At 36.9% G+C, this 13,037-nt stretch overlaps 2 protein-coding genes across 3 annotated transcripts; both read right to left on the reverse strand.

Moving 5' to 3' along the window:
- Positions 1–1,178: 1,178 nt before the first annotated feature.
- LOC132293765 (glutamate receptor 3.2-like) lies at positions 1,179–6,764 on the reverse strand. 2 transcript variants are annotated; one of them, XM_059791377.1, is made up of 7 exons: positions 6,297–6,764; positions 5,336–5,620; positions 3,843–5,185; positions 3,461–3,738; positions 3,103–3,134; positions 2,607–3,001; positions 1,179–1,934 (listed from the first exon to the last, which is right to left on the reverse strand). In XM_059791377.1, the coding sequence occupies exons 2-7, from the start codon at positions 5,583–5,585 to the stop codon at positions 1,449–1,451; spliced, it is 2,784 nt and encodes a 927-aa protein (XP_059647360.1). In that variant the 5' UTR covers positions 5,586–5,620; positions 6,297–6,764; the 3' UTR covers positions 1,179–1,448. The 2 variants fall into 2 exon arrangements, with proteins under 2 accessions (XP_059647360.1, XP_059647361.1); XM_059791378.1 differs by lacking the exon at positions 6,297–6,764 and having other exon boundaries at positions 3,843–5,231; positions 5,336–5,457.
- A 407-nt stretch (positions 6,765–7,171) lies between these two features.
- Positions 7,172–11,764, reverse strand: LOC132293766 (probable anion transporter 5). The gene is made up of 3 exons (XM_059791379.1): positions 11,241–11,764; positions 10,953–11,095; positions 7,172–9,274 (listed from the first exon to the last, which is right to left on the reverse strand). The coding sequence occupies exon 3, from the start codon at positions 9,133–9,135 to the stop codon at positions 7,807–7,809; it is 1,329 nt and encodes a 442-aa protein (XP_059647362.1). The 5' UTR covers positions 9,136–9,274; positions 10,953–11,095; positions 11,241–11,764; the 3' UTR covers positions 7,172–7,806.
- Positions 11,765–13,037: the final 1,273 nt, after the last annotated feature.

Consider the following 13,037-nt stretch of genomic DNA (forward strand, 5'->3'; position numbering starts at 1 on the left):
TTGAAATATATGTAAATTATATCTTGACGTGCCAAGAGTGCTTTAATGGATCCGAATCCCCTATGAAGAAGGGTTGAGAGTAATCCATGCCAACAGTGGACCCCACCCATCCCAGCCCCTCCCTGTCCAATTCTTGTTCTTTGATATCCGTGGCGCATCAACAAAATAAGGGACTGCAGATCATGTCAACCGGCATAACTTTAAGCCATGGCCATCCACTACTTACTCAAAAATCAACAGCTCTATTTTCAATTGACAATATGAAAGCACCACTGAGACGTACCTTTTTGTGCTCCCTACCATCACCAACGTACTCTCCAAATTTTGACTCTTTAAATTTGTCACATTATGATTTTGTAGGGTTATGACAACGTTTTGAATTTAAAACTACATCAGTATTTTCGACTTTTCAAATTTTGATTAGGGAAAGCATCACAATGTTCCGATTTTGTTCTCTAAAAATAATATTTTTTTTAATGGTTATATATATATATATATATATAACTTTTTCGGCAAATAGTGCCTAACTACTCTTATTTCAATCAAGTCCAGAAAAAAATTTAAAATCAACTTTTTTTTGTCAATAAAATCGTTTACACACTATTTGTATCAGCCAAACAGTGCCTAAGAGTTGTTATTCAGTCAAGTGCAAACAAAAAAAAAAATGCCAAAAAAATTTTAGGTTACAATATGGCCAAACATGCCCTTAAGACCGTTGCCCAAATTCAAATTTTGGACCCCTGAAAAACATAAAGTGCCTGCTCTTTAAAAACGAAGAGCCCCAACAGTCAAAATTTTGGAGCCCACTTTTCAAGAGCCCATTCGACCTCTGTGGCTCTCCAAATTTGGACTGCACGGTTTGCAAGAGCCTATTGTACTGTTATTAGTGTTATGACCGTTTTACTGCACTTCTGTTCTTACTGCATTACTGCATTGTAATGTGACATCATATATGCAAAACAACCATTTTTCTTAACATAATAAAATATCCCAATATTGTAGTAAAGTGACCACATTTGTGTGATTTACTTTTTGTAAAGTTTAAGCAAATAAACATTATTGAATGAGATTTACACTTTTTTTTTTTTTTTTTTTTGTGTTCCTTAAACAGCTGCTATTAAATCTGTTATTAGTGAGATCTTAAACTAAAATTACAAGAGAAATTGAACAATATAATATAAGATTGCTGTCAGACATTTGTCTTAATACTTTATTCTATATATAATTTGTACATTATCCATAGTGTTGTATATCGACAACCAAATCAGTCGAAACACAATCATCTTGAGTGAAAATTGAGACATTCTCTTTTCTTCAGTAAAAAAACAGCTCATTAACAATTAGCAGCAGCTCAAAATTGCCAAATGTTTGTCAAGTGACAAGTGAATTTTTTTGAGAGATAAATAGGCACACATTGCTATAATTCACAGGGGTCAAAACTAGACTTGTTAATGAAATGAAGTATCATCATTATGCCTCACCTCAGAAATGTCAATCTCTGTTCTTTTAGATCCATTCATTGATTCGTGTTCCTTACCATAAACACTTGATGACATTTCAGTATGTTTTCTCTTCAACTTTCTATTAGATACCTCTTCCTTCTCGTCGGCGAATGATAAGAATGTTTGGATTCGTGCAGGGCGTGTATGGCCACGGATAGAACGATCAGATAGTTCAGGAAGATGCCTGCTGAACTCGCGTAGCATCAAGTACAAATATATAAGGAGAGCGAGAAAGCATGCAATGCCAGAAATGAGAAAAAGCCCCCAGAAGCTCCTTAAATGAAGCTGGTCTGATTCAAGCTGAGAGCTCTCCGAACTACAAGCTTCTCCCTTCAGCCACTTGTCATGTATTTTTTGAAGGTCACCGTTCTCTGATAGTGTGAGGATGGCGGTTGACATGTCAACGGCTAATGGAGAGTCTTTTGGAAATGCCTAATATGAAAAATAAGAATGAGAAAATCATCAGAAGAGTTATCCCACTGCACAAAACCAGAAAAATGGATAACAGAGCAACTCCATATAGATAACTAGACAAATGGTGTTATTTTGGCATATTAAGAGTTTGTCTAAAAGAAATCACTAGTGACAACTATAATCGATCAGCATCCAAACAGAACAAAGACATTAAATCTTAAACAAGCTACTTGGTTTTCGAACTTTAAAGTAACCATTTTTTAGCTGCTTCTGAAAAAGAACCTAGTACCAACTTCTTGGGGAAACCAGCAATGCTCAAACTGCTTGAAGCTAACATGATTTAGGAACTGAGAGTCAACAAAATTCCCTACCAAAAATGCTAAGGTTCTTTGTAAGACCAAGGGTGTTGGGAGGAGCAAATTGAATACAAATCTAACCTTTGGCATTATTTGCACAAAGTGGCTGCCAACTAAATCTACGTTCTCACGATAACATTCCATGCTATTACACTTGGTTCTTGTTTGTCTATAAATTTTAGCCATTTCAGAAATATTTCCCCCCAATGTAGGCTTCGTGCCAATTGAATTGAGTCATCTGATAATTTCTGACTATTGAGTTTGTTAACTTTGATTCATTAGATAACTCAGACAAGAAGATTTTCAACTAATGGTTTACAGTTGAGATACTCACAAATCCCCAACCACTTTTAGTGAACTCTTGACCAACAATTGTGAACTTGCAGTAGTTTGCGAGGAAAAGGTTGACATATGCTTTTTCATCAACCACAGCTGCTACGGTTCCTTTCTCAAGGGCAAAAGCATATTCTTCTGGTGAGCCAAGAGCAACAAGTCTAGATTTCGCAATATTGAGTTCTTTGCTTAAATAGTTTTCAGCAAAAGACCCTATCTGGAACCCAATCCGATCATTGCTTGTTATCAAGCTTTCAATTCCTTTGATGGGTGAGGATAGCTGTTGCACCGTGAGGATTGATGTCAAGCTTGCAGTATAGCTTGAGTTTATTATTAAAACCACAAAAAGCCAAATAAGTAGCACCATGCGACCAAGTGCGCTCACTGTGTTTTCTCCTGAAAATTCGAAGCACCCTTTTGTTAGTGCCACTGGCTTAGTCTATTGCTGAATTTCTTGAAATGAAATAGTCAAGGTGGTTGTGGTGGTGGATACTTACTGTGGGAAAAAAACATGGTTGAGAAGCTAAACCTGCAAGGAGAAGAGAACAAAGGAAGACGAGGAGTTACGAGGAAGCACAGGCAAGTAGCTTTAAACATGGCCACGGATATAAAACAGACTAGAATTTTGAATAAATGGATTGTCGTATCAACATTATTTCTCTAATGATTTTACTTGTAACTCTGAAATAATATAATAGGCCAACAGCCTTCTACTAGTAAGTAGTAACCACAATTTAGGTCATTATATTGAAATAACACACTTATAGTTCTTTCAAGTGAGAATCATAGCTTGAAGCATAAAATGTAATATATATGTGTGTGTGTAGGTGACTGAATGATGTATCAAGTACTAACCACAGGATTGTAACGAACTGTTTCTTAGGTGGCCCCCGGAATTCATCATTTGTTCTGTGTTCTAGAATCCAAACCACTGCCCCCATTATAAGGAAAAAAGCTGCTGTGACTCCCCACATTAACGGAGTGAATGGCCGCAAGAAAGCCCAAGCACTAGAGTTCTGCTTCTTGACTGGAGTCACTATAACTAGCCCTGACTCTATGTATGGCTGAGTAAAATCGACAACCTTTGTCCGGTTTGTGACGATCGCAATGTCACCAACGGCAGCATCAAAGGCCTACAATCATTAGAGATCATATACCGTTGTGTCTTAATAAAAGAATCATTAGAGATCATATAGCTTTGTATCTTTACTACAAGTATTAGTATCTGTTTACTCACATTGGATGCAACCATATTTACAAGTTCACTGTAGCTTGGATTCTTGCGACCATCTCCAAACAGAATAAACTTAAAAGGAACCGCATACGGAAGGAACTTTATGGCAGCAAGGAAAACGTCTATGCTATACCCTTGGATCATATCAGTATCTTTGACCCGTGAGACAAAAGCTTGATAACTAACTCGGTTCGGAACTCCAATTTTTAACTGCCTCCCATTGTTTGGAAAAACCCACCCGCGAGGCTGAATTGTTGTTTCTCCAGGCCATATCACACTATGAAGTTGTTGGTTTGAAGTTGACCGGTTGGGTGGTTTGGCATAAAGTCTCTCTGGGGGCACAACTGATAGCCCCGAATAGTTAGACCAGTATCCTATCTGCCGGAATCCAGTTCCAATTACATTAATAACATCATAGGAAGGATGTATCATAGATCTGTCTGGATTGAATCCAATAGGACCAGTTAGACCTGTCATATTGATTTTCAACATGTTGCTAAGCAACTGCTTCCCCCCATCAAAAATTTTCAATGCACCAAGATTCAGATTTCCTTTCCCTAGACCACTTAAAGTTGAATCATTGGAGAATGAGATAGTGCCACCATGATCCAAAAACGCTTTAATTGCAGTAGCAATAATCCAAACAGTATCATAAGCATATAGTCCATAAGGGTTCAAACCGACAGAGCCATTACTCAACCTGTTCCACCTAGATAAGAAAGCATTTTTCCTTTCTGAGTTGGGTGTATGGGGACGAAGAGCGAGAACTCCTTGGATAGAGTTGGCAATCTTTGGAGAAATTGGTGCAGTAGAATCTAGGACAGTGGATAGCCAAGTAGTAGCAATCCACACATATCCATTCTCCATCATTTCGAGATACTGAGCCACGTCAAAAACCAAAAGACCTGTTTTGGAGTAAGTGTTTAGAACAATGACTCGAGATTCCTCCAATCTAACCTTAATTAACTCATTCATGACCTCGTCTCGGGTCGCTTTAGGGTCAGGGGGAAGTACTGCTTTATAAGAAATTTTACACCGTCTCTCTGCCAGTCTATCACCTAGTGCAAATATACCATTTCGGCTTTGATCATCATCAGTGTAAACTGCAATTACGTCTCTATAACCAAAATAACTGACCATATCTGCAATTGCAGCCATCTGGAATTGGTCATTGGGTGCTGTTTGGATAAAATAAGGGTACTGGAGAGAAGAAAGGGAGGGGTCTAGAGCAGTGAATGACAACAGTGGGATATGGAGCTCATTTGCAAGATGTGAGAGTACATGGGCCATCATGGAATGTTGAGGGCCAACAATAGCAACAGTATTAGTCCCCATGTATTGTAATGCTGTGAGTCACAAATGAAGAAATTGGAATGATAAGAACCAGATCATCTAATCAAGAAAATGAACATTTGAAATATGATAAGAGGGCAATAGGACAGTAACAAAAACAAAGGGAGAATCCTTGGAGCCAATAAAATGGAACACAAAGTTACCCCCAATGATGCCGAGAAATCCACTGTAGTTGGAATCGTGCATAGAGAGAGCCAGTTTTCGACCACCAAGAATGGTAGGATCAGAATTGATATCTTCCACAGCAGCTTTCATGGCAATCCTTGCAACTTTCCCATTGATAGTGCTAAATGTGAAGATAGCTCCAATGTTCACCACTTCAGGTTCCGAAACCCCTTCTGAGAATGCTCCAACAAAGAGAATAGATATAGGCACCAGCAAAATCAAACTCATGATGAAATCAGAAGATTAACCCTGCCACCCTGCTTCTGAAATGAACAGAACACAGAAACAAAGAGAATGAAAAGAAAACTCAAATCCAAACACAATGTTTACTGGAAAAACTCAAATTGATGAATTCTAAATACCAAAAAGAATAAATACTCGATATTGAAACACCAATTAAAGTTCTAACACAAGAAGACAAGAAACAGAAGAATTATAGTGTTAGCTGGAAAAACTCAAATGAATAAATACTGAAATACCCAAAACAATGAATACTCAATATTGAAACTCCAATTAAAGTTTCAACACAAGAAAGCAAGAATAACAGAATAATTAGTAGCAGTTGATGAGAATTTTAAATCCAAAAGAACCAAGCAGACCAAAAAGCCAAAATATGTCCAACTGAAACATCATCATTTTTACAAACAAGAGTTACCCATTAAAGTTAAAAACCACAGGGAGTGAATTTCAGCTTTTTTTTTTTACATAATTGAAAGAAAATTATAATGGAACCGTGGCATAGCAGCAAGGCACTCAACCACCCATTTTAGGTAAAAGGGTGAATCAATGAAGAACAAGTGCTACAAAGACTGAAAAAGAAACATAATTAAAAAAAAAAAAAAAAAAAAAAAAAAAAAGAAGAAAAAAAAAGCAAAAGCAAAAAGAGAAACTCATACAGAAAAGATCAAGTTTCACATGTTAGGGAAAGAAACCACTTACTCAGCAATGATCACTAGCCCTTTTTATATTATGAGAATCCTTCATGACAGAGAAAGAGAACAACTTGGTAAGTTGGGTTTCCTGTTTCTACTACTATAATGGCGTTGAAATCACAGAGATGATGAAAGAGAAAGCAAGTACAGTAGGGGTTAGAAAGGGCACTATTGAACACATGGTTGTAACAAACCACAATATCTGAGCAACAGAACTGATATTTACTAGTAACAACTTGCTTTTATCATAAGATATTCTAATATTATCTCAATAATATACTAATTTTTATCATAATCACCAGCAAAATATGTATTTTATAGAATATATATTTAAACAGAAGAATTACACATCAGTGTATCTTTCTTTTTCTTTTTCCTTTTTAATACGGTAATGTCAGGGAAAATGTTGGGAGTGGTTGGAATATGTAGAGTAATAAATGGAAATGGAATTAAAGTATATAACGAGGATTTATAAATATCTTGGTTTCATCATCCTGAGGTAGGCCATGGATTGATATTTCCTTGATGAATGGATGGCAACTATGGCCAATTGGGTTTTTGCTTGTCTTTCATTGGTTGGATTAGAAATTGTTATTAGAGAGAGATACAGCAACCTTTAAAAGGTTAAAAGTCTCATTCAGGCTTGGTTGGTGAAAGATCAGAAACAACAAATTGTATCCATGTGACAAGCAAATAACTTCTTTAATGGTGTCTTAGCCTAATAAGGTTAACAATGTCATTTGTTAAAGAGTGGCCCTACCTGTCAATTTGCAAAAAATAAGTATCCTAAGTCCATGGTGATAGCAACTCAGTGTTAGATTTGCTAACTTGAGTGCTCTCGCAAAAGTAGGTTGCTGCAAGTGGATCAAATAACACCAACTCTGGTAGGCCACCACTAATTATTTTATCTCTCTAAAGGTTAGAAACATCATTAGTTACTCATAATCCAAAAATCAACATAATTTAAGATGACATCATTCATAAATTCCTCCCGATATTACAAATTAAAATCAAATGTTCCATGATAACGAAAAAGAATTACAGTTCTATGTCAACATGCTTGAAGATAACACCTGGAAAGCCAGAAAGCACTCAGATAGATTTCCTGTACCATCTTAAAGGCCATAGGGCATCACAATCAACATTAACATTTCAACAAGGTTCACAGCTATGCCATTGGTGCCCAAGAATGTCTGTAAAGTCAGTCAGTGGAACCCAAACATCTCAATGATACAATCCTCCATGTGTCGGAACAAAAACCTGACCCATGGTATATATAAGAACGAGCAGCGACCTTTGGCCAATGCGCAACAACAATCAAACAACTATTTTGAAATATCTATCCAAATATGCGGACCACTTTAAATCTTTCTCCCTCAAAAAACCTGAATATATAGTCCTGTTGGGGAAGGGTGATATCAGAGGTCTCTAACAAAACAGGTATGCCTCTTAAATTGTCTATGAGTCAGAACATTGATGAGCCTTGATAAGCCATGGCACATTCACACTACGCTCACCTAGTCAAAAACCCTCTCCCCGGTTGCAAATAGTAAAAACAAGAAAGAACCGAAAATGCAGAGCAAGCCTGGTATTAAAAACACAGCTCTCCAGGTTTCTGGACTTGTAATATCCGAATTAGCAGTTCTAGCAGCTTCAAGAAGCTTGCCCGTAAGGTCAACCCCAATAATGCCAGCCAATGTACCAGCTGTATTAGAAACTCCCATCACGATTCCAGCATACCTCGGAGCGATATCCATGTGATTCACAGCAAACCCAGCTCTCCCTAGTGCCAAGAAACCAAGGGCCACAGAAGAACAAAACACAGTTCCACCAGACGTCCTGAATAGGGGAAGTGTCATCAATGCAATCGAAGCCACTATGAATCCGACAGTGTTCAAGAACTTTCTGGTTTTAGTTACAGATAAGATTCTCCTGGTGATCAAGTAATCCGCAACCACCCCACCAATATTTGAAAATATGAACATGTTGAGATAAGGTATCATCTTAGAAGAACCCATTTCCTGTAGACTAAGCTGGAGACTCTGTTCAAAGTATGTGGGCAACCAATTCATTAGCACATATAAGGCATAATGAAAAGTGAAATTATTCACCACAATTGCCCAAACTGGCAAGCTGAGAATAATTCTCTTCCATGGAATTTTGGCAGGTTTGCCGGAGTGTCCTCCATTCTCCACCTTTACCTTCTGACTCCCCTTGATTGGCAACAAAGATTCCCCAAACCCAGCAGCAGTTGCTTTTGCATGCTCAGAACGAGGTGGGTCACTGGCATATTTGACCCAAAGAAGAGACCACATGGCACCTAAAGCCGCTTCTGCAAGAAATATAGATTGGGGACCCCTGAACTTCACCAGACTTGGTAGGAAAAGCATACCGGCAGCTGCACCTAGATACATTCCGGATGTCGTAAGAGAAACAGATCTTGACCTTTCATGCGGCGGGACCCACTGTGCTAGGACTGTGTGGATGGAGGGGAAGATGAACCCTTGTGCCACTCCAACAAGCAAGCGAGCTAATACCAAAGTCATGACTTTGTTTGGGTCCAGTGGTGCTAAAGCACAAGTTAGAGACCATAATACAAATGAGAGGAGGAGAACACGCCTCCCCCCTATTCTCTGAGCTACCCATCCTCCAGGCACCTGTGAACAGGCATACCCATAATAGAATGTTGAGAGTATAGTGCCTTTGCTTGATTGATTTACCCCAGCAGCATCAGCAGCAACCGTATACGCAATCGAGAAGCCCAAGCGTTCTATATAGCATACACACGTGCAGATGAAGGTTAGAATGACAATCACATAGCGCTTTGGAAAATTCATCCCCCTCATGCTTCGTTTATATTTTTATGTATAAAAATCATAATCCACGTCACTTTGTTGATTTTCTTCTGATGAGCCCACTTTCTCACACTTTTTTGGTGTAAGTCACTTCCTGGCGCTTCTTTTTCTTCAACCTGTACTGCCAAAGCTGGAGAAACCAAGACAAATAAAGGTCAATAGAATTTTTTACTCATGCTTTTCACATACACAAGAAGATGGACAACGCAAAATTAACTTGCGAACCAGTTTAAAAGTATTGAAAAGGCATGTCTATTACAAAGAGCTATGACTCTAATGTAGAGTAGGTCCAGGAGGTATATAGTAGATGCCACAGGCAGGAAGGAGGAACCAACCAAAACATGCAAATAGTTTATTACATCACATGATTTTGAAATTTCTTTCGGATTAACAAGATATACATGAAATGGTCCAAGAAGTGTCATGTACAAACAGACTTTATAACCAAAAGATGGATTCTAATTTGTTGCATTCTTGGAGAGAAGTCATACGGTGTGCTTAGTACTGCATTACTGGCAAAACTTAAGTGGAATGAGGGCTTCTGAGAGGCACCATGACAACATATTACCCCAGATTAATTGTGGGAAACTTCTCATCGGTTATGTCGATTGTCTTTATTTATCATTTATTCTTGCATTAATTTGCAGTTGCTTTATATTAATTAGGGTAAAAACATTCATATTTTTTATAGTCTTTGAAAGATTTATATATATTGTATCATTATTATGCACCACGTGTTATGAGAAGCTGTGTCACCAAGGTATTAAGAATGATAATGTTTTATAATCCTTAGATGCAGATAGAAGGAGTAGCTAAATGGATCTGACATATCCATGAGGTAGCAGTCTACTGTGGCCTTTATATACAGTTTAGGCTCCCTGAAAACCTACAACCAACCCAAGCATCGCATAGTTCTCTTATGTTCTTAACATAGCATATTAGTAAAATCCCTTTCCCTAAAACAAGAATTCATTTAGGTTGGGGGCATTGCCCAAGTGGTAAAGAGTCAGGTCTTAAGTGCCCCCCACCCTATGCGCCTAGGTTCGAATCCCCTTCCTCCAAACCCTCTCCCAGGTTTGAATCCCGTTCCCGCTAACCCTCTAACCCTTCCCCCATAACTCTCTAACCATTCCAGGTAAAAAATATAAGTAAAACAAGAATTCATTTAATTATCACAATGCACTTTTCGTCGAACACAAAATTAGCGCACAACTTGTGATTTGATAAAGAAAAACATAAATGAAATAAACTAAAACAAAATTATGAATAGATGAGAAAAAACACAAAATTAGTGTTGTGCGGGCCATTCCATACACCTGCTACACAAAAAATGCGGGAATCTAAATTTATTCTAAATTGTTTTTCCCCTCTTAACTGTTATTCACACTGAAGATCCATATTATGTGTGTGTGTGAATTAGAATGTCAATTAGTTACATGAATCAGTCCAATTACTCTACAGCAAGTCCATGATGCATTTCCCACAAATCCATTTTGTCTAAAATTTGAAGGCAAAACGAAGTGCAAACTATGGTAAATTTAGTGTTTATACTGGTTTCAATGAAAATCAAGTACGATTAAAATATGGTTTGCCTGCTAAAAAATTGCATCATGAAAAGCTAGCAACAACTTCGACATGTCATAATAACTCAAAAAAAAAAAAATTAAATAATACAAAAAAATCTTCTGGGCCGTTTGGTAAACATATTATAGGCGTTTCTATATAGATAGAAATTAATCAACAATAATACTAATAAATGCACGTACCATAGAAGACACAGATGCATAAAATGACAATCCAAACCTTACCTAAATGACCGTGTTGAGAAATTGTTCCTCGTTGGATTCTGTGTAAGAACTTCGACGAGGTTGACCTCACTTTGTAGTTGAAGCACATTGTCGCGAGAGAGTTAAAGCACGTCACCAGATGGGATCGATTATGACAGGCGTTTCTGGTGAAGCCAAATGAAGTCAACGAATTAGGTGAGTTGGCTCAATTAAAGTTTGACACATGTCCATCGTATAACACTTAAAATAAAAAATAAAAATAAATAAAAAACGGGGGTTAAACCAGAATAATCAATCGAAGCCACTCACAGTTTCGCCGTCGACGGTTTTCGTGGATCGTTCATCACCGGCGGGGATGAACTGTGATCTCTCCCTTCTCTGCTATGTTACCCGCACATTTGGTCTGAATAGTGAATTCAATTGGATGATTTTAGACCAGTGCATACAAATTTTTTTTTCTTTGTCTTTTCTGTTACAAGGTTGTCTTGTTGTATAAACTGCGCGTGTACACATACCCCACGTTGAATGTAGTTGATGCAAAGTTAAGGCCACAATCTTAATTTAACTTCAGTAATTAATAGATTAAACTCAAAAATCAGAGCATCAGTGGGGGAAGATGGAGAGGATTTTAGAGAAAGAAGGAAATGCAGAACATTGCAGGGTTAGGGTTTGGGAATGGAGGAGATGAAAAGTAGTGGAAATGGTGGAGGTAGGGGGCGAAGGAAATTAGGGTTTGGGACGGAGGCAGGGAAGAAAGAGCTTTGGAACATGACAAGTGGAGAGATTATGCAGGAGCTCAGTATTTCACATTGATCCCTCTCTCAGTTTCATAATTGGAGTTATCGTTTTGAGATTCTGATATCAAATCAACAGGAAAATTTTCATAGAATGTCACTTTTACCCTTTTTAATGTATAAAATGACATTTTTAATCACCATACAAGACAAAACTATAAAGTAACATGTGGTAGGAGATCAGTGGAATAGTCAGACATAGAGGGTTCTGTGAAATATTAACAAATCTCTCTAACTTATCCTTTTATTTTTAATTTTTTTTAAGCATGTTTATATTTTGTTGGGCTACCGCCAATCAATTAGGATCCAATTGGGCTATTCGACAGTGTAGGACACCCTCGTCATATTTGTGATACAATTTTGTTAAGACATATTATGTTTAATAAAAAATATTTACTTTCTTTTTATAAAAAAACAAATTAAAATTGTTCTGTAATATTTTCTTATAGATGTACCATTAAAAAAATAAAATAGAAAATTTATAAGAAAATTATGCTTGATGAGTTATCAGTATTAGTTTTAATTTTTATATTAAGGTGTATATTTCTCTTAAATTTATGTTCAGGAGGCACTTTTATCATTATAACGTTACTTTACAATAAATTTGATGGTTAGAGGATTCTTTTTTTTTTTTTTTTTTTTTTAATGAGTTTTTTTTTTTTGCAAAATTTGAAAGTGGAGGAGGACTTTACACAATTTCTCCAAAATATTTTTATTTCATAATTATCATTAAAAAATGTGATCTTACCCATTTTTGAATAGTAATTGTGCCATATTTTAGGACAAACTGTAATTTTATTTATTATTTTTTTTTTTGGCGATGCAACACCAGCTCAAATATATTTTAAAGTTGGTACAACTTACCGCAGGATCAGTCATGGGAAGAAGTCACAAAGAGCCATGCCCTACTGGTCTTCGCTTCTATTAACTAGGTCTAAATGTGTTTTGAGCACTTTGCCGCCTTTGGGTTCGAGTTTTAAAGAGGTAAAAGTAGGTGGGCATGGAGTGTGCATGTCAATGAACATAAAAATTAAGGTAAAGTATACTATTACCCTCTCAACTTTGTTAAAAGGATACACATATTACACATATGAAACTTAGCTTGTTTTGGGACAAAAATATTCCCTTGTTATATTTGACAGCCAAACAGAGCCTTAAAATGTGTGAAAAGTCTAATTTGCCCTACATTATTTGATTAATTTTAATAGTAAAATATCAAAAATAATTAAATGACCTAATTGCCTTTCTCCTTTCTCTCTATACACCTCTCTATACACCGATATAGCAAATATATATATATACTCGCAACCGT

The sequence above is a fragment of the Cornus florida genome, unplaced genomic scaffold (genome assembly GCF_030987335.1).
Source record: "Cornus florida cultivar Cherokee Brave unplaced genomic scaffold, ASM3098733v1 CherokeeBrave_3.0.0_Hap2_Chr02, whole genome shotgun sequence".
In the NCBI taxonomy this organism is placed as follows: Eukaryota; Viridiplantae; Streptophyta; class Magnoliopsida; order Cornales; family Cornaceae; genus Cornus; species Cornus florida.

Coding starts and splice junctions, on each gene's coding strand:
- LOC132293765 (XM_059791377.1), bottom strand. CDS start 5,585: ATGAGTTTGATTTTGCTGGTGCCTATATCTATTCTCTTTGTTGGAGCA. Junction 5,186..5,335: donor ATTTCTCGGCATCATTGGGG/GTAACTTTGTGT, acceptor TGTGACTCACAG/CATTACAATACATGGGGACT. Junction 3,135..3,460: donor CAGTTCGTTACAATCCTGTG/GTTAGTACTTGA, acceptor TTCTCCTTGCAG/GTTTAGCTTCTCAACCATGT.
- LOC132293766 (XM_059791379.1), bottom strand. CDS start 9,135: ATGAGGGGGATGAATTTTCCAAAGCGCTATGTGATTGTCATTCTAACC.